The sequence below is a fragment of the Bos indicus genome, chromosome 13 (assembly GCF_029378745.1).
Source record: "Bos indicus isolate NIAB-ARS_2022 breed Sahiwal x Tharparkar chromosome 13, NIAB-ARS_B.indTharparkar_mat_pri_1.0, whole genome shotgun sequence".
NCBI lineage: Eukaryota > Metazoa > Chordata > Mammalia > Artiodactyla > Bovidae > Bos > Bos indicus.
The window spans coordinates 63,854,395-63,876,157 of NC_091772.1; the positions used below are offsets into that span (position 1 = coordinate 63,854,395).

At 37.9% G+C, this 21,763-nt stretch overlaps 1 protein-coding gene across 4 annotated transcripts in view; it reads left to right on the top strand.

Annotated features, from left to right (window-relative positions):
* ITCH (itchy E3 ubiquitin protein ligase) overlaps positions 1-21,763 on the top strand; it is a 100,052-nt gene that overhangs the window by 49,128 nt on the left and 29,161 nt on the right. For all 4 annotated transcript variants that reach the window (XM_070801530.1, XM_070801532.1, XM_070801531.1 and 1 more), the window contains 6 exons: positions 5,733-5,890; positions 6,602-6,791; positions 7,941-8,036; positions 8,739-8,913; positions 13,114-13,183; positions 20,530-20,614. In XM_070801530.1, coding sequence (XP_070657631.1) covers positions 5,733-5,890; positions 6,602-6,791; positions 7,941-8,036; positions 8,739-8,913; positions 13,114-13,183; positions 20,530-20,614 — 774 coding nt within the window. The remainder of the gene's footprint in view (positions 1-5,732; positions 5,891-6,601; positions 6,792-7,940; positions 8,037-8,738; positions 8,914-13,113; positions 13,184-20,529; positions 20,615-21,763) is intronic.

Sequence of the window (21,763 nt, forward strand, 5' to 3'; positions counted from 1 at the left end):
GCACCACAGTTTGAAAGCATCAATTCTTCGGTGCTCAGCCTTCTTTATGGTGAAATTCTCACATCCATACATGACTACTGGAAAAACCGTAGCTTTGACTATACAGAACTTTGTCACCAAAGTAATATCTCTGCTTTTTAATATGCTGTCTACGTTTATCATAGCTTTTCTTCCAGGGAGCAAATGTCTTTAATTTCATGGCTCCAGTCACCATCTGTAGTGATTTTGGAGACCAAGAAAATAAAGTCTGTCACTGTTTCTACTGTTTCCCCATCTATTTGCTATGAAGTGATGGGGCCAATGCCATGATCTTAGTTTTATGAATGTTGAGTTTTGAGCCAACTTTTTCACTCTCTTTCACCTTCTTCAAGAGGCCCTTTAGTTCCTCTTCACTTTCTGCCATAAGGGTGATGTCATCTGCATATCTGAGGTTACTGATACTTCTCCCAGCAATCTTGATTCCAGCTTATGCTTTATCCAGCCCAGCATTTCACTTGATGTATTCTGTATATAAGTTAAATAAGCAGGGTGACAATATACAGCCTTGACGTACTACTTTACCAATTTTGAACTAGTCTGTTGTTCCATGTCCAGTTCAAATTGATGCTTCTTGACCTCCATACAGATTTCTCAGGAGGCAGGTAAGGTGGTCTGGTATTACCATCTCGTTAGGAATTTTCCAGTTTGTTGTGATCCACACAGTCAGAGACTTTAGCATAGTCAGTGAAGCAGAATTAGATGTTTTTCTGGAATTCCCTTGCTTTTCCCATGATCCAGTGGGTGTTGACAATTTGATCTCTGGTTCCTCTGCCTTTTCTAAATCCAGCTTGTATATCTGGAAGTTCTTGGTTAATGTATTGTTGAAACCTAGCTTGGAGGATTTTGAGCATTACCTTGCTAGCGTGTGAAATGAATGCAGTTGTGCAGTAGTTTGAACATTCTTTGGTGTTGCCCTTCTTTGGGATTGAAAGGAAAACTGACCTTTTTCAGTCCTGTGGCCACAGCTGAGCTTTCCAAAGTTGCTGATAGAGTGTATGCAACACTTTAACAGTGTCATCTTTTAGTTTCAAATAGCTTAGCTGGAATTCAGTCACATCTACCAGCTTTGTTCGTAGTGATGCTTCCTAAGGCCCACTTGACTTCGCATTCCAGGATGTCTGTCTCTAGGTGAGCTATCACACCATCTTGGTTTTCCTGGTCATTAGAACTTTTTTGTGTACTTCTGGCTTGTGCTTCTGTTAGGTCCATACCACTTCTGTCCTTTATTGTGCCCATCTTTGCTTGAAATGTTCCCTTGGTATCTCTAGTTTTCTTGAAAAGTTCTCTAGTCTTTCCCATTCTATTATTTTCCTCTATTTCTTTGCATTGATCACTGAGGAAGGCTTTCTTATCTCTCCTTGCTATTATTTGGAACTCTGCATTCAGATGGGTGTATCTTTCCTTTTCTGCTTTGCCTTTAGCTTCTCTTCTTTTCTCAGCTATTTGTAAGGTCTCCTCAAACAAGCATTTTGCCTTTTTGCATTTCTTTTTCTTGGTGAGATGGTCTTGATCACTGCTTCCTGTTCAATGTCACGAACTTCTGTCTGTAGTTCTTCAGGTACTATATCAGATTTACTCCCATGAATCTATTTGTCATTCCCAGTGTATAATCATAAGGGAGTTGATTTAGGTCATACTTGAATGGTCTAGTGGTTTTCCCTATTTTCTTCAATTTAAGTCTGAATTTTGCAATAAGGCTTTCATGATCTGAGCCACAGTCAGCTACCAGTCTTGTTTTGCTGACTGTATAGAGCTTCTCCATCTTTGGCTGCAAAAATATGATCAATCTGATTTTGGTATTGACCATCTGGTGATGTCCACATGTAGAGTCATCTCTTGTGTTGTTGAAAGAGGTTGTTTGCTCTGACTAGTGCATTCTCTTGGCAAAACACCGTTAGCCTTTGCCTTGCTTCATTTTGTACTCTAAGGCCAAATTTGCTTGTTACTCCAGGTGTCTCTTAAGTTCCTATTTTAGCATTTCACTACCCTATGGTAAAAAGGATGTCTTTTTGGTGTGTGTTCTGTAAAGTCTTGTAGGTCTTCATAGAACCGTTCAACTTCTTTGGCATTAGTGGTTGGGGCATAGACTTGGATTACTGTGTTATTGAATGGTTTGTCTTGAAAACGAACCAAGATTGCTCTGTCGTTCCAGAGATTACACTCAAGTACTGCATTTTGAACTCTTTTGTTGACTGTGAAGGCTACTTCATTTCTTCTAAGGGATTCTTGCCCACATTAGTAGATACAACGGTCATCCGAATTAAATTCACCCATTTCCATCTTAAAGTAGTGTAGAGAGGCAATACTCAGAGTCTCAAAAAGGTGTACAACTCGAAAGGAGTTTAAGACTCATCATCTAGGGGAGGGGAAGCAGTGTGTCAGAGCTGACTCTTACTGCATTCTGTTCATGTTCTGAGGTTGCTTGGTCTTCCTACAGGCAGTCAGCACCTAATTGGTGACTGAGCTTTTCTGTTCATTCAGAATAACCATTTGAGGAATGCCCACAGCAGTATGTGTCATGCCCTACTGTTCACACATATCATCTGGAGATCTTGTTAAAACGCTCTCTCTTATATAGTGCATCAGGAGTGAAGTCCAAGATTGTGTGTTTCTAACAGGCTCCTGTGAACTGTGCTTGCCTCTGGTCCAAATATCATTCTTTGATTTCTGGGGACCATAATGTGAAGATGATTTAATACATGGTACTGCCTCTGTTTTGGTTTCTTGAATCTATTAAATTTTATTCAGGATTGCCACAAGGTCCAGGGTATGAATTAGTGCAGTGTAGTGGTTTCCACTTACCAGGTAGTAGGTTATCAGAGCTTTAGCTGAATCATCTCCAAACTAGCTATTTCATGCTCTGCCTTGTAATCAATGATTCCCCTGGGAAAAGGAATTGGCTATATTTAACCAACAGTAGTAACTTTGTATGGCACCCCACTCCAGTGTTCTTGCCTGGAGAATCCGAGGGACGGGGGAGCCTGGTGGGCTGCCGTCTATGGGGTCACACAGAGTCGGACACTGAAGCAACTTAGCAGTAGCAACAGCAGTAACTTTATATCTGACATTCCTGTTCGTGTTCTCCCCCCTTTCTTTTTCTCCAACTGAAGACATTGCTCAGAAGAAATGATAGTTCCTTTAAAAAAAATCTGTGTTAGTATACTGTATTGGTGTTTTTCTTTCTGGCTTACTTCACTCTGTATAATAGGCTCCAGTTTCATCCACCTCATTAGAACTGATTCAAATGTATTCTTTTGAATGGCTGAGTAATACTCCATTGGGTATATGTACCACAGCTTTCTTATCCATTCATCTGTTGATGGACATCTAGGTTGCTTCCATGTCCTGGCTATTATAAACAGTGCTGCGATGAACATTGGGGTACATGTGTCTCTTTCAATTCTGGTTTCCTCAGTATGTATGCCCAGCAGTGGGATTGCTGGATCATAAGGCAGTTCTATTTCCAGTTTTTTAAGGAATCTCCACACTGTTCTCCATAGTGGCTATACTAGTTTGCATTCCCACCAATGGTAACAATAACCCTGTATATGAGATAGCAAAAGAGACACTGATGTATAGAACAGTCTTTTGGACTCTGTGGGAGAGGGAGAGGGTGGGATGATTTGGGAGAATGGCATTGAAATATGTATAATATCATATATGGAACGAGTCGCCAGTCCAGGTTCGATGCAGGATACTGGATGCTTGGGGCTGGTGCACTGGGACGACCCAGAGGGATGGTATGGGGAGGGAGGAGGGAGGAGGGTTCAGGATGGGGAACACATGTATACCTGTGGCAGATTCATTTCAATATTTGGCGAAACCAATACAATATTGTAAAGTTTAAAAATAAAATTAAATTAAAAAAACAAAGAAAAAAAAGTCTGTGGACACCTCTGTTCTAGATCACTTGGAACATTTTGTATAACATTTTCTGGGGTAGAAGGAGAGCACCTAGCTCTTGGAAGTAAGTGTACTTCCTTCTCCTGCTATGGAACAGTCAGCCTTGTTCCAGACCTAAATATTAAAGAGCTAATGAAAACCAAGAAAATGATGACAAGGTTATCTGTGGTTGTGATAAAATAGTGCCCTTTCTGAAGAGTTATTTGAAATCTGAACCAGCATACCTTACCGTTCTGAATCAATTCAGTTCAGTCGCTCAGTCGTGTCTGACTCTTTACGACCCCAGGAATCGCAGCACGCTAGGCCTCCCTGTCCATCACCAACTCCCAGAGTTCACTCAGACTCACGTCCATCGAGTCAGTGATGCCATCCAGCCATCTCATCCTCTGTCGTCCCCTTCTCCTCCTGCCCCCAATCCCTCCCAGCATCAGGGTCTTTTCCAGTGAGTCAACTCTTCGCATGAGGTGGCCAAAGTACTGGAGTTTCAGCCTTAGCATCAATCCTTCCAAAGAAATTCCAGGGCTGATCTCCTTCAGAATGGACTGGTTGGATCTCCTTGCAGTCTAAGGGACTCTCAAGAGTCTTCCCCAGCACCACAGTTCAAAAGCATCAATTCTTCGGCACTCAGCCCTCTTCACAGTCCAACTCTCACATCCATACATGACCACTGGAAAAACCATAGCCTTGACTAGACGGACCTTTGTTGGCGAAGTAATGTCTCTGCTTTTGAATATGCTATCTAGGTTGGTCATAACTTTCCTTCCAAGGAGTAAGCGTCTTTTAATTTCATGGCTGCAGTCACCATCTGCAGTGATTTTGGAGCCCCAAAAAATAAGGTCTGACACTGTTTCCACTGTTTCCCCATCTATTTCCCATGAAGTGATGGGACCAGATGCCACGATCTTCGTTTTCTGAATGTTGAGCTTTAAGCCAACTTTTTCACTCTCCACTTTCACTTTCATCAAGAGGCTTTTTAATTCCTCTTCACTTTCTGCCTTAAGGGTGGTATCATCTGCATATCTGAGGTTATTGATATTTCTCCCGGCAGTCTTGATTCCAGCTTGTGGTTCTTCCAGTCCAGCGTTTCTCATGATGTACTCTACATATAAGTTAAATAAACAGGGTGATAATATACAGCCTTGACGTACTCCCTTTCCTATTTGGAACCAGTCTGTTGTTCCATGTCCAGTTCTAACTGTTGCTTCCTGACCTGCATACAGATTTCTCAAGAGGCAGGTCAGGTGGTCTGGTATTCCCATCTCTTTCAGAATTTTCCACAGTTTATTGTGATCCACACAGTCAGAGGCTTTGGCATAGTCAATAAAGCAGAAATAGATGTTTTTCTGGAACTCTCTTGGTTTTTCCATGATCCAGCGGATGTTGGCAATTTGATCTCTGATTCCTCTGCCTTTTTAAAACCAGCTTAAACATCAGGAAGTTCAGGGTTCACGTATTGCTGAAGCCTGGCTTGGAGAATTTTGAGCATTACTTTACTAGCGTGTGAGATGAGTGCAATTGTGTGGTAGTTTGAGCATTCTTTGGCATTGCCTTTCTTTGGGATCGGAATAGTCTCCTAACTATCTCTGTACCCTTGGGTAACTCCTCACTCTCTTTCTAGATGTGCTCTGAGAAGCTGTATGTACGTCTGCCATAAGAGCTGTTTATGCATTTGGTAGGGCTGGCCAGAAATTAGGAAGCTTTTCTCAAGCTCCTAAAAGTTGTGGTCCTCCTGTTGGTTTTCTGTTAATTTTAAAGAACATTCTTATTCCCTTCCCTGCCTTTTTACCCAGAGCGAACGCAAGTGGATCAGATGACCCTGAGGATGCAGGGTCTGGTGAAAATAGGAGGATCAATGGGAATAATTCTCCATCACTCTCAAATGGCGGTTTTAAACCTTCTAGGCCTCCAAGACCTTCACGACCACCTCCACCTACCCCACGTAGACCAGGTGTGTATTCCAGCCATACACTAGGGATATAGATCTCAGTACTGTTTATTATAAAATTCTATTTGGGAATTGATCCTCAGATAAGTGTTAAGAGACACTGGTAGGTTGATTTTCAAGCTGAATTTTTACATTTAAGTTTTTGGCCAAGAATAGTCTTTCTATAGTTAATTAAGATATGGCCTGTTCCCTAAGCTTTTCCACCAGGGTTGAGGCAGATGCTCTGCTAAGAATGAAAATCACGTGTGTGCTGTGAGTTCCCTGGTGGCCTAGTAGTTAGGATTCGGGGCTTTCACCGTTGTGGCCTGGGTTTAGGAAACTGAGATTCTAAGTGTGCCTAAAAGCAGGAGGGGGGCAGAAATCACACGTGTGTTATAAAAAGTATAGGCAGTACAGATAAGATTGTACCTTTCTCTGTGTGTGTGTACCTGTGTTGACATAAGCATTTCATAGAGTCAAGGATCTGTTTGCTTATTCTTATTATATGCTTTTAAAAAAGACAATCAGTAATTGGCAAATAACCTAACAATGGTAAATGATACTTGGATTTTTAAAGCAAAAATCATGCAAGTCAACATTTCATGTAGTAAAAATAGAAACATCTATAATTAGATGTTAGAAATAGAAACATCTATTGTCTACCTTTTTATTTAAAATTCTATCCTGATTTTAAATTTCTAAAAATTGTTTTTCTGTTTTCCTCAAATCTTAAAGCATCTGTCAATGGCTCACCATCTACCACTTCTGAAAGTGATGGCTCTAGTACAGGCTCTCTGCCACCAACAAATACAAATTCAAGTACATCTGAAGGAGCAACATCTGGATTAATAATTCCTCTTACTATATCTGGAGGTGCAGGCCCTAGACCATTAAATCCTATACCTCAAGCTCCCCTCCCACCTGGGTGAGTAATTGTTTTTGGTTAACGTTTTCGTTAGGCTTCTGCATAGACTTACTAATAAGGAAAATAGTACTGAATTCGATTCTTTTAAAAAAAATATCACTGTGGTTATGCATGTGTGTTGGGAAGTCTAGAGTCAAACTGAACAAAATAGCTTGCCATATCTGAAATTACTCCCTCATTTTAAAGCCAACTGGAAGCAAAAAAAAATTTTTTTAAAGAAGGACTGAGCCTTAGGAACTTACCAAGGCCAAGTAATAAAATAGTTGCCTAATTCAGGTTGCCTTTTCTTTGAAGGGAAAATATCACTTATATTTTATTTCTTTGCCATTGTAAAATCATGGCAGAGTTGAATTTAGGAAACTGAAAAATTGCAACTCAATCTCATGTACATCTCTACTTATTTTTAAAATTAATAATACTGAATAGTTATACACAGATACATTGTGGCAGTTCAGAATGCTAATCAAAATTAACTAGGTGATAAATTAAGAAACTCATGATGAGGATTTTAATTGCTAGAAGAGACTATATTATTTATGTGGGTAGTTAGGCCATTTTCATTTTTGAAAGCCAGATTAGAAAATTCTTTGTGTCGGGGATTAGTGAAGAGAATCTGGGTCAGTTCTCTTAGAAGTAATTGGTTTTTCTAAACTCTATTGGTTTATTCCTGTCTTTTTTACTTTGGATAAACCTACCAAGGAAACTAGAATACCCAGGTTGCCTTTGTCCTTAAGCCTGCAGGAGCACATCTGATAGTCTTATTCTTTGATTTCAACTTTTCTAGAACCCAAACTGTCCTTTGCCCTTCATTTAACAGCTCTCAGTCTTTCTTCAGATTTTGTAACAATAATTACAGTTTTCTTTTCCACTCAAGTTCTGTGTATACTCTTATCAGATTGAAACAGATTTTGTCACCTCAGTGCATTGCCTCAGCCTCTTTAGAAATAGAAGACATCTCCTCGAGCAGACACTTAAGCAAGAGAAATCTCATCCTCTGTTACCCTCAGGATAACATTTCTTGACTTTATTCCTAAATTCTTTTGGTATCTGCTTTATGTACTGAAATGGTCATTTGTCTCAACTCTGGGATTAAACAACCAGGCAACTCATACATGTAGCTTATCAGCCTTTTTAAATTTTGTGTTTAAGTTGGGAGCAGAGAGTGGACCAGCATGGGCGAGTTTACTATGTAGATCATATTGAAAAAAGAACAACGTGGGATAGACCAGAACCTCTACCTCCTGGGTAAGTGTCTGAATTGGAAAAAAAAAAGTATTCAGAACTATAGACTACATCTATGGGGCTTCCCAGGTGGCGCTAGTGGTAAAGAACCCACCTGCCAGTGCAGGAGACATAAGAGACATGGGTTCGAGCCCCAGGTCAGGGAGATCCCCTAGAGAAGGGCATGGCAACCCACTCTAGTATTCTTGCCTGAAGAATCCCCTGGACAGAGGAACTGGCAGGCTATGGTCTATAGCGTCACAAACATTGGGTATATGGGTTCAATCCGTGGCCCAGGAAGATTCCACATGCTTTGGAGCAGTTAAGCTCATGTGCTACAACTACCGAGCCCGTGCTGTAGAACCCTACAAGCCGTAGCTACTGAGCCTACATGTTGCAACTCCTGAGCTCTGCTGAGCTCGTGCGCTCTAGAGCCCGTGTTCCACAACAGGAGAAGCCCATGCATTGCAATTGGAGAGTAGCCCCCACTCTGCACCTAGAGAAAACCTACACAGCAACAAAGACCTAGTGCAACCAAAAAATAATAAGTAAATAAGTTTTTAAAAACTGTAAAGTACATACATATAAAAGACTTCAGGTAATTGAAAAGTAGTTGTGCAAGGTAAAATCTTACCAGATCTGTACCAGGGCTAAAATGAAGTCCCACTTAATTCTTAACTGTTTCATAAATATTTGTTGAATTCAGTTGTTTTTATCCTGATATAGCTGGGAGCGGCGGGTTGACAACATGGGACGTATTTATTATGTTGACCATTTCACAAGAACAACAACGTGGCAGAGGCCAACACTGGAATCAGTCCGGAACTATGAACAATGGCAGCTCCAGCGTAGTCAACTTCAGGGAGCTATGCAGCAGTTTAACCAGAGGTTCATTTATGGGGTGAGCATATGTACTTGGCTTTATAACCTTAATGAGGGTGGAGTTTTAACCTTTTCTTACATATAAAATGTAAAGCACTAAAAAGAAAGTACAAATAGGATGGCAACCCAGTTGTTGCTATTGATGATATTATTATTTTTCGACCTTGTTTCCCACAGACTATGTAGGTGATTTATTCTTTTCTTTTTAAAATTTCCTAAAATTCAACTTCCTTTGCTTTGTTACTGGCAGAAAAGAAGTTTTCCGACAACTTAAAATTTGTTTACAAAGGAATAATAAAAAATAAATCCAAGCAGTGTAAAAAGAATTCAAACAGTTCTGAATTGAATACTGCCTAGCTTAGCAGAACATTAGACTGTTTGGGTCTAACAGCACCTGACTCAAGTGAAACTCATGATAGAATTGAATCATTTTGTAACATGTAAAGGTAAAATTTATACAATACATTATTTAGTGCTTGAGAAGATTAAAGAAGTTTGATTCCTTATAAAATTATGTTAAATATATTATGACTTGGAAGCCATATTATCTTCGGTATCAAAATGTCTCCTTTCTGGAAATCTTTTAAATTTACATAAACCAACTCACCAAGAGTTCAAGAGAAGCTGACCCTCTCCATTCCCCCTCTCCCCTTCTACTGCCATCAGTATCATCTCTGTTAGAATCTATCAAAATAAATTCTTGTTTTCATTAGGCATTACCATTTTGCCTTTTCTCCATATTTCTGTTTCTTGGACTTTGTCATCATAATAGTTACCACCCACCAATGTAGATAAATTTGCACCTTGCTGAGCAGCTTTCGCTTTACCACCTGATAATGACTAAGATAACTTTCTTTCATGTAACAGTTTTTCCTGCCAACTTCTGTAGACAGTTGTCAATGTTTTCCCTTCCTGGTGGTTTTAGAAGTGAAATTAATTTTTGTCTCGTCTGTTACAGTTTTCTTTTTTTTCCATGTTTTACATCTTCCTTTCTTTCTAAATTATAATCATCTTCGGTATACTTGGCCAAATTTCTTTTAGGTTTGAATGTCTAGCTGGCTTGCCTTCTTTAAAGCTAGTTTCCACATGAGAAAGAGCATGGGCTTTGGAGTCAGACACATCTGGGTTCGAATCCTGGTTCCACAGTTACTTTCTCTGTTTGATTTTGAGTAAGTTCCTTAACCTCATCAAGACTCATTTACTTTATCTATACAGTAGATCCATAGATAAAATTACCTCAGGTTTTTTTGTTTTTGAGGATTCTGTAAGATAAAGTTCCAAATTTTGGGGGTACATATTAAATGCATAGAAATGTCAGTGTTCATCTTTTTTTAAAATCTTTTCTCTTTTCTCTCCCTGCATTTCTATCCACAAATGCAGATGTGCATTTTAGAATACATGATCTTTTATTTTTATTGAAGTATGGTTGGTTTACAACATTTTATTAGTTTCAGGTACACAACATAGTTATTCAAATTTGTATAGATTATGTAACATTTAAAATTACTGTATTGGCTCTATTTCCTGTGCTATATAATATATTCTTGAAGCTTATTTATTTTATATGTAGTAGTTTTTTACCTTTTAATCCACCAGTGTCCTGCTTCCCTCTTCCCACTGGTAACCATTAGCTTGTTCTCCCTATGAATCTGTTTCTATTTTGATTATTCATTTGTTTTAGTTTTTGTAGTTTTAGATTCCATATATAGAGGTGATAACATACAGTATTTGTCTTTCTCTGACTTACTTCACTAAACATCATACCCTCCAGGTTCATCCACTTTGTTGCAGATGGAAAAATGCCATTTTTTGTGGGGGGCCGAATAGTATTCCATTGTATATATGTGCTATATAGTCTTCAGTTATTCATCTGTTGATGAAACACTTAATATTGCTTCTATATCTTTCTTGGCTATTATAAATAATGCTACTGTGAACATGGGGTGCATATATTTTTTTAAATTCAGATATATATATGTATATCCATGAGTTGAGTTGTTCTATCATATGGTAGGTCTCTTTTAGTCTTTTTGTTGTTTTTAGGGTTTTTTTGGCCGTGCCATGCACTTAGTTCCCCAGTCAAGGATTGAACCCAGGCCCTCTGCAGTGGAAGCATGAAATCTTAACCATTGAACCACCAGAGAACTTCCTATTTTTAATCTTCTGAGGAATCTCCATACTGTATTTCAAAGTAGCTGCATCAGTTTACATTTCTGCCAGTAATATACAGGATTCCCTTTTTCTGTACATCCTTGCCACATTTGTTATTTGTGACATTTCTGATAATAAGCATTCTGATGGGTGTGAGGTTATCTCTCATTGTGGTTTTGATTAGTGGTGTTGAGCATTTTTCATGTGCCTGTTGGCCTTTTGTGTCTAGTATATGATCTTTTAAAATCCTCTTTTTAAAGACAGTTAGAAAATTCCTAAAACACCCACATTGTGTATTGCTTCGTTGTAACTTAACCGATTTGATACTCTAACAAACTTTTCTTGAATTGCAGCTTTTATTCCTGAACCATTTTTTCTTTTCTCCTGTCTACATTCCTCCTCTTCACTCTTGTTATAGAGTGGTTCTAAATTACAAAGAACTTAAACAGCCTGTTTTAGTTATGAACTGAATTTAACATTCTTAATGCTAGCTACTTAAAAAGTGGTGAGGTGTTGTTAAGAAAATCTGTTTATTTGGTAGGTGAAGTGGCCTTTGTTCTGACCCTGGTTATAGGGCAGCAGATGCTCATAAACTCAGTATTTTTAAGCTCAGAATGGATATGGTTGATGATGGGTCATTGTATAATGGCTCTGGCCCATGGCTTCATTGTGCCTGTTCTTAGCTTATCTGTCCAGGGAAAGTCAGTGCGATAGGCTTAGGTCTTAGAAAAATTATCAGAGCAGTTTGTCATATGCTAAACTGCTCCAAACTGTTAACAAGGTTCAAACCTTGTATAGTGTTTCTCCTTGGCTTCCCTATTCCCTATTTTTTAGTTACTGTTGTCTGTCAGGAGCAGGGCCAGTCCTTGACCAGTCTATCTTCTGTGAGCTTTTATGAGAAATAGAGTATCTCTCATATGCTTTTAAAACTTTTTAGTCAGTTAACTCAGTTTCCATAATAAATCAATGATATGGAGCGAAAAAGACCAACAGTAGAGGAAACTGCCATAAATTTAGACTTAAGAGACTAGACCAATATGCAATATGATGATTTTGGATTCTGATTCAATCCAGTAAGTAGCCAGAGGCATTTAATTACAGAGTGTGTATTAGATGATAAAATTAACATAGATTCTTTGGTAGGTGTAATAATGATACTGTGATTGTATAAGAAAATGTTCACAAATTTTAGGCATACTAAAATAGTGAAATGATGCAGCAAAGAATATGAAAGAAAAATAAATGTTAGCAGTTTTGGTTACTGTTGAATCTTGTTGCTGGGTACATGGGGTATACTATCTTATTTTACTTATGTATTTTTCCCCATAATTTTTAAAGCAATTAGTCTATTATTTATTTGCCTTAACAGAAGAAAGGGTTTAACCGCATCTTACTGAGAGACCACAAAGTATCCCCCACTTTATTACATATTTAAACTGAAGCACACTCATTAACCCTTCATCCTACACACTCAGTATGACTTTTGCTTCTCTTTTTCCAGTGGTTGACTCCTGTTTTCCTTTTATCTAGCCAGACCTCTCTCTCCACCAGTGTGATAATTTCAAATGAATTTTTGAAATCTTCTCTACAGTTCTAGGCTTATCAATGCCTTCCAAACTGAAATTCTTTCCTTTTGCTCATCTGATAGCCTATTCTTCATATTCCTCCACTCTCTTCTCACGATTTTGGGGTTAGAAATATAAGATTTTTCTCAGCCAGCTGATGACTGAGTACTATTATTCTTAAGTGACTTTTGTAAGGTCTATATATTTCTCTAATTTACTGATTTAAAGCTAAGTAAGGGGAACAGTGGTCAATTTGGGTGTAAAATTACTTGTAATACTTAAATATCAGATAGGTTCAAATATTGACAGATTATTATTTTTTTTTTTTTTCATGAGAATGCATTGACTTTCGTTCTTGACTTTCATTCATACTTCTCTAAGATGTGGACTGTTTAAGAGTATGTTATGTTGCACATGGCCAGGGAAAGGCTTATCAGAATTCATAAGCTTGCTTTCCAATTATCTGTTAGTTATTTAACCATTTTGGGGATGGTTCTTTTTAGAATCAAGATTTGTTTGCTACATCACAAAATAAAGAATTTGATCCCCTGGGTCCCCTGCCGCCTGGTTGGGGTAAGTCACATGGATTTTTTTTTTTAATTAAATTCAGTCATTTTAACAATTACGTATTTATGAATGGATGATAAACCTTGCTCTTGCTTGAGTGGATATCTGAGAAGCTTTTTGGGTGTCTTTGTTTAATTTGGAGTGCCAAATAGGCATTAAATTCCCCAAATGTTCTAAGTTACTCTTATAAAATTTAAAAGTATTTTGCCCACTCAGCATAAGAAGGACTGGATTATGATACCTAGGAAAATCTGGATGGACCTCTAGAGCATTATGCTTAGTGAAAAAAATTCATTTCAAAAGATTATGTTCTAAATATGATTCAACTTACATAACATTCTTAAAATGACAAAACTATAGAGATGAGAAATAGATTAGTAGTTGCCAGGAGATAGCCACTGACTGGTACGTGGTTCCAAATACAGGAGTTAACATGAGTGGTTCTTACATAGTGGTGGAATAGTTCTGTCCCTTGACTATGGTGGTGATCATACAGATCTGTACATGGAATAAAAGTGTATAGAACTATATATTACAGAAATGAATTCAAACTTTAAAAATTAATAAAGACTGAGTTAAGTTTATAGTCAACAGTAATGTATCAGTGTCAGTTTCCTGATTTTGATACTCTGCTATCATTGATGACATAAGATGTCATCATTGGGGTAAACTGATTGACGGGTATGTGAGATTCTTGAACACTTTTTGCTTCATACTATAATACTTATTTCAAAATAGAAAGCTTTAAAGATGATTTTGATCATATTTGTGCTTTTAAAACACAGTTCAGAGGTTGATAGAGTCAATGTTACCTGAAAGAACAGTGGAAGGGGGAATGTGGTAGGGTACTGACTGTGTCCTGCACCGTGGAGTACCTGAGTAAGCTCTGTTATCAAGTACCTTAGTTATTAAACCTTTGTTATTAGACTTTAAGATGAGCCTGCCCTACCAGATTATATCATATGTGTTATATAAGTCATAGAGCTATAGTACATTTCTAGAATAAACATGACAATATAGAAACAGTTCTGCATGGAAGAGAAAGACTATATATCAATAGAAAGTGGAAAACAGCAGAGTAGAACCATTTATGGAACCAGTTGAAGTTCTATCTTCAAGAGCTGCAGATATTTCAGAAAGTAATAATTCTAGGTAGTCTTGTTGGGAAACACCAGTTTGATAGATTGCTCTAGCATTGTTTTAGGAATGGAGGGGAAAAAATTGATGTCAAGGTCACATGAATCTGGGCAATAAATGAAATTGGCTGTTTAAGCCTGCCTTTGAGTTACGGCTCAGCTGATAAAGAGTCCACCTGCAATACGGGAGACCTGGGTTCAATCCCTGGGTTGGGAAGATCCCCTGGAGGAGGGAAAGGCTACCCACTCCAGTATTCTGGCCTAGAGAATTCTATGGAACTGTATAGTCCATGGGGTCGCAAAGAGTCGGACTGAGCGACTTTCACTTACCACAGAATACACAGAAGAACTGTGCAAAAAAGGTCTTAATGACCCAGATAACCATGATGGTGTGACCATACACCTAAAGCTGGACATCCTAGACTGTGAAGTCAAGTGGGCCTTAGGAGGCATTACTACCAACAAAGCTAGTGGACGTGATGGAATTCTAGCTGAGCTATTTCAAATCCTAAAAGATGGTGCTGTTAAAGTGCTGCACTCACTATATCAGCAAATTTGGACCACTGCACTGGAAAAGGTCAATGAAGGGCAATGCCAAAGAATGTTCAAAGTACCACACCATTGCATTCATTTTGTGTGTAAGAAGGTCATGCTCAAAATCCTTCAAGCTAGCCTTCAACATCATGTGAACCAAGAACTTCGAGATGTACAAGCTGGATTTAGAAAAGGCAGATAAACCAGAGATCAAATTGCCAACATCCATTGGATCATAGAAAAAGCAAGAAATTCCAGAAAAGCATTTACTTCTGCTTCACTGACTACACTAAATAAAGCCTTTGACTGTGTGGATCACAACAAACTGTGGAAAATTCTTCAAGAGATAGGAATATCAGACCACCTCACCTGCCTCCTGAGAAACCTGTATGCAGGTCAAGAAGCAATAATTAGAACTGGACATGAAAACAACAAACTGGTTGAAAATTGGGAAAGGAATCTGTAAAGACTGTATATTGTCACCCTGCTTATTTAACTTATATTCAGAGTACATCATGTGAACAGGCTGGATGAAGCTCAAGCTAGAATCAAGATTGCCAGGAGAAGTACCAATAACCTCAGATATACAGATGACACTACCCTAATGGCAGAAAGGGAGAGGAATTGAAGAGCCTCTTGAAAGTGAAAGAGTGAGTGAAAAAGCTGGTTTTAAACTCAGCATTCAGAAAACTAAGATCATGGCATCTGGTCCCATCACTTCATGGCAAGTAGATGGGAAAAAATGGAAACAGTGACAGACTTTATTTTCTTGGTTTCCAAAATCACTACAGATGGTGACTGCAGCCATGAAATTAAAAGACATTTGCTCCTTGGAAGAAAAGCTATGACCAACCTAGACTGCCTATTAAAAAGCAGAGACGTCATTTTGCTGACAAAGGTCCATGTAGTCAAAGCAATGGTTTTTCCAGTAGTCATGTATGGATGTGAGTGTTGGACCATAAAGAAGGCTGAGTGCCAAGGAATTGATGCTTTCAAATTGGTGCTGGAGAAGACTCTTGAGAGTCCCTTGGACAGCAAGGAGATCAAACCAGTCCTAAAGGATATCAACTCTGAATATTTGTTGGAAGGACTTTGCTGAAGCTGAAGCTCCAGTACTTTGGCCACCTGTTGTGAAGAGCTGACTCATTGGAAAAGACCCTGATGCTGAGAAAGATTGAGGGTAGGAGGAGAAGGAAGGCGATAGAGGATGAGATGACTGGATGTCATCATTGAGTCAATGAACAAGTTTGGGCAGACTCAGGGAGATAGTAAAGGACAGGGAAGCCTGGCATGCTGCAGTCCATGCGGTTGCAGAGAGTCAGACACGACTGAGCAGCTGAACAACAATTGCCCTTTAAGTAATTTATCCTTAACATTCCTGTGAATCAGAGATAAAAAATGCAATAGTTCATAGTTATAACTATTATTGTTACTAGCTTATAAAACAAAAGGAAGGCATATGAAAGTGGTGAAGGTCTTTATTCACCAGTGTCTGATAGTTTGGTGTAAGGGGTCTTTTGGCTCTGTGGGACCTTATAATGGACAGTGTATGATTGTTATGAAGTACTTTAGAAAAAAATGTTCTTAGACATACCGAACTAGAGCTGTTTGGTTGCATTCCCTGACATGAATGGTCTTCTCAGCTTTATTTCAGGAGTTGTTTTACATTCATGTTACAGAAGAGAAGCTGTTGGACTGAAACATCTGTAGGTTGTATATTAATCCTCTTGATTGTATTGCAGAAAAACCTTGACCTGATTGGCTTTTGTTAGAAACACAAACTAGTTTGTACCTTCTCTAGGGTAGCTGTTAAGAAAAATTGTTTCATGTTCATAGAAGCATGAATTGCAGTCTGTGTTGCCTTTATTTGAAAAGCCTTTCCTGCAGAGCTAGTCCTTGTTTCAGTGTTTATCATTATATCATCAGGATCTTTCTCATTTTTATTTTAGCCAGCAACACCTCCCTAAAATACTGCCTCTAGAGACCCAATCCCTCCTTATGTATGTTATCAGAATTTTTCCTTGGTTATTTTACGTTCTGCTTATTGTTAGGTTTCATGCTCCTGAAGTTGAGGTGCAGCCCCTCCCCCTTCTTAAATGAGTTCATGATCGTCCTTTTATTTAGACTGAGCACTGCTTTATTTGTGAACTGAACTCTGCTTTTGGGGCATATGCTTTATTTGTGGAACCAGGGATGGCTCTGATATTAAATGAGAAGCACCTGATAGACCCTCATCATTGATCCAGGAAATAAAATCCCAGTTTATAGCCTATGTTGATGTTCTGAAATTGTCAGCATTATTTTTGTGATGCCATGTATTTTTAAATCCCACTTCCTCACCCTTTTAGACTTTTGTACGCTTGGACTAGACATTACTATCTTAGAAGCTGACAGTGAAGAATTTATAACACATGGAAACTATAGAGGCTGGAGAACAAAGAATGCTTTTGGTTCAACAATATAGTCTAATAGGGCTTTTTATAGCTGGTTTACCCATCAAGTACAAAGCTGTCTTCTCATTTTCAGAGTTCCTATGAAAGAATACATAGAACATCAGGAAGCTTCTGTTGTTCAGTGCCTTATTCATCAGGTCAGGAAATGGTTTGATGTGTATTCAGGTTTGGTGTTCAGTCATTTCAGAATTGTTTACCATGTGATTTTTCAACAAAGTAAGAAATCAGCTCTGTAATCACAGCACATCTCATTAAGCACATGAGCCTTCAGTTTGCAAGTTTGAGGTCCCATCTTTGAAGTTTTGGTCTTTACAGCCTATTCCAAGAAATGCTGGTATCAGCACTATATACTTAGAACAAACATAGAAATAAGTTTTCTTTTTTTTTCCCTGGGTAAAACCATTTTGTTAACCTACCTAAGCACTTCATTTTGTTTTCTGATTTGAGGTACAACCATTAAACATGGTTCACAAGAAAATACAATGACTATTCAACTACCATTATAGGAGTTTGAAACCTCACTCTTGTTCATACAATACTTTTTATGACTTTATACAACTGTACAGTCTATTTAAGCTAAGTTTAAGTTTATTGCTAACTAAAAGACCAACATCAAAGACCTATAGTTTTATAACAACAGAAGAATAACTACGTTAGGAATACACTACTTTAAAAACCACTTGACTAGTGATTTGTATGGTTTCCTTATTCTTTTAAGTTTTCTATCCACTTTATCTTACCTCATGTTAGCTTTTGATGGAGTTTTGTTTTTGTTTTGAAATGTTTTTAAGCTTTTATTTAGAAAGCCTACCTAGTAAAGTCACAGAACTACAAATGTGTGAGGTGTAATCTAAGTGCACAAACTAAATATTTAAAATGTCAAAAAAGTATTATTCAAATTTTTCATTGAAAAGAGAAATTGTTTGGATAAGACATTTAAAAATGATAAAAACCAAAGCACGCCCAAAAAAAGTTTTGGAATAAGACAAAACTACTCCAAAGCCTTAAATCTGTTTATCTGAAAAGAAAAAAATGGGAAATCTCCATGCCATCCCTAGCTTCATGCCACCATTCAATAAACAATGACTATGGGTAAGATGAGGGTGTCCTTAGCTGAGGTTAGTAACTCACCAGGGTTCTCAGACCTCAGACCCCTAGGAGAACCCAGGCAGTGACTCTGTTCATGTTAGGTTTTTGAGAGAATCTCTGGCCCTGAAATCTGAACTTATATGGCAGTTAATAGATAAATATATACTCAGCTAGGCACTTATGATGTTAATTTTAGATTACAAAAGTTACTTAAGATTGTTGGTGTATAAGAAATTTATAAATTCTGTAAGTGTATTTAAAGATTTAAATTTAAACTATCTGGAACATTGACTTACTTTTTTATTTATTATGTAGCTAGCTATAGTACTGTGGATGCTTCTTTTTGCCTCAGAGACAGTTCTTAAAGTTGGTTACATGTTTCCACACTCTAGGTGTCATGACCAGCAAAGCCATTGTTACTATCTAGGGTGTTTCACAAGATGCAGAGTCCATTTTCTGTATTTAAGCTGTGTCACAAGATGCAGAGTCCATTTCTTATATTTTATATATTCCAGAAGTTTTGTTTCCGTTTTAGGCTAGCTGGTAGAGAAAGTAGCAGAGCTGTCAGGAGCAGATTCATGATACTCACCAATATATCCCTTCTTTCCCAGCACCAGCCTTACCCCCACCTTCCACCCCCTACCCCAGTATCATCACTGCTTCTTGAGATCATGGATTCAGTGCTGGAGAGAAGTTCAAAGTTACCAAACACTACCTTGACAAGGCTATATAATTTAGCCTAAGACTCATTCTGCAATATCTTGCTTAAAGAAAAGTCCAGAAGTTTTACTTAAGTGTTGTTTGGTAAATAGACATGAACTTTCAAACCATAGGAATAAAAATTGGTTTTCTCACCATGGAGTTAAGCTTAATTTTTTTTTTAATGTCTAATTTTAAGGTAACCATGCTTTTTAAAAAGTGGGAATCCATTTTATAATATTGATTACTTAAGTGTTCATTTTGAGACATCTTGGCCAAATTTAAAAGATTTAGACACTGGAAGAGACCTATCTTTTAATAATTAATTTGTAATGGAGCAGAGAAAACAGTAATTCAAAACAGCAGAACTAATGTTAATATTAAAATTTCAAAGCTACTTGGTTATTAAAAGAAAATTACATCTACGCATCTTCTAAACTTAGTGAGAAAGCTCAGAGAAGCAGAACAATTGTGTAGAATGGGTATAAGAGAACTAGGGGAATCCTAAAACAAGATGAAGGTGGGGAAACACACTGCTTCAGATACAGATACAGTAAATTAAAGAGTTGAGCCCTGCTGCCCAACTCTGTTGTAAAACGTTACTGTAGATATTTAGGATAGGAAACTGGTTGTTTTAAGAAACAGGATGTATTTTGAAATAGTGTCTTCTCTAGTTAAGTAATACCTAGCGTATAGCAAAGAAACAGGTTTCCCTGGTGACTCAGATGGTAAAGAATTCACCCGCAATGCAGAAGACCCAGGTTTGATCCCTGGGTCAGGAGAAGGGAATAGCTACCCTCTTAAGTATTTTTGCCTGGAGAATGCTATGGACAGAGGAGCTTGGCGGGCTATAGTCCATGGGGTCACAAAAAGTCAGACACAACTCAGTGACTCAGCACATAACAAAGAAGCAGTTAAGTTACATACCCCCATTATATTTTCAGAAGTGAGATGGTACGATATGAAAAAAAAAATCTCTGAATGGAGATGTCAGTTTCCATCCTGCATCAGCTAGAGTCTAGCTACTACTTAATTCTGAGATTAGGGGCAGATCATTTAGCCTATCTGAAAATCCTTATCTTTAAGATAAATTAAAACTACCTACTCTGTGGGACTGTTAAGGTTAATATAAGGTCATGTATGCAAATTTAAAACAGTTAATTATTCTTGCTGTTGATTAGGTTGAACAGAAAGATTCTGTGGGCAGGATATTGTGAATTATATGTGTTTAGTTTCTAGGATATAACGACATTTGTATAACTTGAGTAAGTATGTAGATTTAGTAGCGAAAGAATAAATTAAAGCTTTTAAAGTTATGATTTAAAAACCACAAAATCAACAGTGCAGTGAAAAATAGCAAAATCAGCTCATCTTAATTTGAGGAAGAAGACTATGCCAACTCGATAACACTTTGCCTTTTTTTTTTCTTTCTGTTTTAAAGAGAAGAGAACGGACAGCAATGGTAGAGTATATTTTGTCAACCACAACACTCGTATTACACAATGGGAAGACCCCAGAAATCAAGGGTAAGAACTCGTAGTTATTAGTATACAGATAACCTCTTAAAGATTATACCATATTTCCAACTCATTTATGAAAAAGATCAGACTTACATATTCTTTCCCCAAAGGTCTTAATCACCCACATATTTTAGAAAGAGAAAAAAATATACTGTTACATCCCCCCCCCAAAATTACCTGTTTGTTATAAGACCAGCTTACTAATTCTAAAGCAGGGTTTTGCAAGCTGAGATCTCTCAGTAGAATTCAGGGTGTCTATGACTTAGAGGGGGGAAAGACATGTTCGTGTGTGCAGGACCAAGGTCCAAACCTTTACCTGAAACTGAGTGTTCTTTCCATTATGATTGTAGGGCACATCTATAGTAGAATTAACAATCCTAGGACTTTGCCACCAGTAGAAATCCCAGATATTTTTACATACCATTCTGCAGTTGTTGCAGATATTTCAAAATATTGTTTACATACATCATTACAAGAACTTGCTGGTTAATGTGTCACTAAAGGGATACATTATTACAAGCTTGTCTTTTTAATATTTACTATGTATGTAGAATTGTCTTTGTGACGTTGGGATACTGTATTAGTTTGCTAGAGCAGCTTTAACAGTACTACATATGGAGTGACTTGAACAACAGAAATTTGTCTTATACATAGAAACATAAGATTTTATATCATTTTATGCTGCTTTAAAATCTTACGTTTTTAAAAGAAATATTTATATAGGCACACCAACTGGTGGGGCTTCCCAGGTGGTACTAGTGGTAAAGAATCTGCCTAAAATATAGGAGACGTAAGAAACACTGGCTCTATCCCTGGGTCAGGAATACCCTCTGGAGGAGGGCACTGCAACCCACTCTAGTATTCTTGCCTGGAGGACCCTGGTGGGCTGCAGTCTGTGGGGTCACAAGCAGTTGGACATGACCGAAGTGACTTAGCACGCAAGATATTAGCAACAAGCGGGGAGGTCTCCAGGGGTACTTTCACTTGAGACTGACTACAAATTTAGGGCATCTCCCCAACGACTTTCAGGTTTAATACCTCACTAGAGAGACTTGAACTCATTGAAACCTTTTATACTCACAGCCACATTTGTTACTGGTAAAGGATATAAATTAGAACAATAGAAGGAAGAGATGTTTAGGGCAGAGCCTGAGA